Below are 3472 nucleotides of genomic sequence, written 5' to 3' on the forward strand. Positions count from 1 at the left end.
ACCGATTTTCATTATTCTGAAATCAATACTACATAAGATGAATCATGAATGTGAATAGATATGACACATGCCAGTTAGTAGATTTTTCACCAGAGGCGTCTCGATTTCAATGTTGTGGATTAGCAGCGTGTGCCCAAAAAGGTATCAATGAATGCTACGTGCTTTATCTACTAGTTTGCCTATATTCTGAGCAACAGTTTAACAGATACGGCCTTCTCAAGAGGTTTTGAGATGTCGGTGGAGAAAAAATTGTCTCTAATTTTGTGAGAGAACTTTTTTTTTATTTATTTTGTTTTGTTAATTTTTTGTTTGTGACATTCAAATAAAGTTAACGTTCATATCAGATTCATTCTTCAGTGTTAGTTTACCACTCCGGGCCACTGTTGCAAATCTGCAACATTCCAGAATTCATTGCATTGCATTGCAGGTCTCTCTCTCAAAAAAAAAAGTACTGCCCCATATGATCATTTTCTCCAAATATTAGATTCTTCCTGCGACTAAAACTTAATTTGAGCCTGAGAGGGTTATCTAAGAATATGTACAGATGATGGCTGCTTTTTGCTCTGTTGGTCACATAACTTCTCCTTCTCCACGTGGAGCCTACACTGTCTTTGTTATTATTCACTGCTGGCTGCTCTGACAGCAAATCCCATAATGCTTTGCATGGAAAGCTCTCCGTGCAAAGCTTTCTGAGATATATCTGCCTCCTCTGAGGCCTTTCTTTTCTTCTCATACACTTCATAGACACTTTTTCTGTTACGACCCTTGGCCATTTTCAAAGAACCGAAATGAGAAAGGTGAGCTTCAATGACTGTTTGCAACCGTAGCTCACCACAGATATACGCCTGAAAGCACAGAAAAAATAGCTAACGGGACAAGCACGTAGGACGGCCTTACGTAAACATATCACCAGAATGATTGACAGTTAGGAGGACCACTGATTTAGATGATCCATCCGGAAATAAAAGATCATCCTCTATACCTTTAACACCAACAAATTAAGTCCACATGTGAAAAAACAATATGCAATCCCAAAATAAAACTTTGAAAAACTATTTAATAAATACATTTGTTTTTTTTTCTCAGATTTTATTTTTTCAAAAAAAATATTTTCATATTTTGTATTCAAATGTCTTTATTCAGATTGAGATTGAGTTTTATGAAGTGATATTGTAAAAGAAAAACTGTTAAAAATTTGAAAATATAAAAATATGTGAAAAAAATAAATAGCAATTAAATAAATAAAATTTAAAAACAAGTGTTTAAAGAATTATTTACAAAAAATAATCTGAGAAAACAGATTAGATTAGATTAGATTAGATGAGCTTAATGGATCTCACAGCGGAGAAATTCACTGGTCACATAGTTCTTAAAGAAGGTGAAAACAAGGAGGAAGAGGTGCATTAGGAGTAAAAATAAATAAAAATAAAATAAAAATAAATAAAAAATAAAATAAAAATAAGAAATAAAAAAATAAAAAAATACAGGGGAGTAACATTTTAGTAACAGCAGCATTGCTCTCAAAATCTTATTTTTCTGTTAAGAAGCTTTTCAAAGTTTGATTTCTAGATGGCTCTTTTTTTCATTTCCATTTCTGAAACATGGGCCGTTTCTCAATTCACAAGAACACGAGTACAGATTCGTGTTCTCGCCAAGTGTGTTCTTGAAAAGAACACAGGAAAGTGTGGACTCTGGGAGAACGGGAGCATGCAGCATAAATCTGGGTCAATTGGAGCAGAAGCGTACTGATGACATCACCACACACTCTGCTCGTCTGGAGCTGCATTTCATCTCCTGTTATTAATAGTCTCTAGATAATAATAAATTCTTACTTTTTTCATTTAGTATACTCTGAGCTCTGTTAGCGCTCCATTCTATTATGCTGCTGCCGCAGTGCATGCTGGGACAGCTGTCAATCTTGAACGGACAAGTCTGCTCTGATGCATGCTGGGTAAATAGGGAGAGGAGAGAACAACATCCGTTCTCGGTCTTGTGGTTCTTGTGAATTGGAACAGTACTAGGCCTGAGGCTGATGACGTTTCACGAGTACACAAGAACTCACAAGTACACATACTGAGAAACGGCCATGGTCTGTGCGTACTACAATAATGGACCAAGATTCACTCCATAGTTAGACTTAGTTGGCCTAGTTTGTTGTTTAACAAGCCAACTCTGCTTTAAACAAACCTGCTTTAGACAAAGTGGATTTTATTTACTTATTACATTAATCCTTAATAGAATCGGTTGCACTATATTTTAACTGAGCTGTAACAACTAAAAACAAACACATGGTTTATTCTGTTATAAAATTCTATTAGGATATGATGTAGCTTTAGGTTGTAAAATGGGAATATGTGAAAAGAACCTTTGTTTAGTTAAATTAGACTAATAATAGTGTCTAATTAGTCAATCCAGAGGGGTTTAAGATCATTCTTTTTATTATCAGAACATAAGGCAGTAGGAAGGCTTGTTCCGGCTGAATCTGTCGCATCACTGAGTAAACCAGATGAAAACACTGCAGGGGTTTTCTTTTTTATGAGGCCTAAAATATATTACTACTGCAGGAAGTAGAAAGCCAGAAGTGCCTGCAGAGAAGGATCAGGACGGGCCAACACATGGCCGGGGTCCACCTTTTTTTTTATCTCAGCAGGACGTTTAACATCCACTTATCACCTTGTTATCACAATCTGCTGTCAGCAAACAGGAAGTTGGTGTGAAAATGTGAGGCCAAATGGTTCGACTGCAGTTTTTTTTCTTTTTTTGCCTCCAGTCCTACAGCCTAATTGTTCATTTCAAGTTACCTCTCCCCCTCTATGCATCAACAAAGGATTATTTTAAACAAAAACAAAACTTTCTGTTAATATCATCTGCATATTTTAGTTTGCTCCAATTATCTTTTCCAGTTTCCTTATTTCATATTTTTGAGCAGTATATACAAACTCCAGTAATTCAGAAATGAATCACCTTCGCTCATGGATTATTGCTGCATCAGACCAAAGAATGTTTAGAAATGCGTCACAGACATGCATGTGACTCCCTGCACATGTTGCCTGTGTGTGCGAGGGTGCAGACTCACCCAGCGATGAAGAGCTCAGAGCCATGACCCCGTAGTAGGAGAACGGGCCGGTCTCAAACTTCATGTTCTCATTTCCAGCTTCCACCTCCACCCGACCCTAAAAAACACAGAAACATTTCTCTTACTGGCCTGTTGAGGCAGCGGTGTAGCTCATCTGACACTCCAGATAAAATATGTCTAGATGCTACACACTGAATAAGATGTTCTTCTAGGTTGTGATGATGCAAAACCACCAGGAAGCAAACTGGCTTCTCTTATTTCTACGATTATTTCCAAATCAATGATACAGAAAGAAAGATGGGTTTATTTCATCCATGTATGTGTGTGTGTGTATATATATATATATATATATATATATATATATATATATATATATATATATATATATATATATAT

The 3472-nt window shown here is 36.1% G+C and overlaps 1 protein-coding gene across 1 annotated transcript in view; it reads right to left on the minus strand.

Annotated features, from left to right (window-relative positions):
- LOC107099151 (metal transporter CNNM4-like) overlaps window positions 1-3472 on the minus strand; it is a 66475-nt gene that overhangs the window by 34707 nt on the left and 28296 nt on the right. The window contains exon 5 of the mRNA XM_015397166.1: window positions 3077-3173. Coding sequence (XP_015252652.1) covers window positions 3077-3173 — 97 coding nt within the window. The remainder of the gene's footprint in view (window positions 1-3076; window positions 3174-3472) is intronic.

The sequence above is a fragment of the Cyprinodon variegatus genome, unplaced genomic scaffold, assembly GCF_000732505.1.
Source record: "Cyprinodon variegatus isolate N-32 unplaced genomic scaffold, C_variegatus-1.0 Scaffold842, whole genome shotgun sequence".
NCBI classification, from domain to species: domain Eukaryota; kingdom Metazoa; phylum Chordata; class Actinopteri; order Cyprinodontiformes; family Cyprinodontidae; genus Cyprinodon; species Cyprinodon variegatus.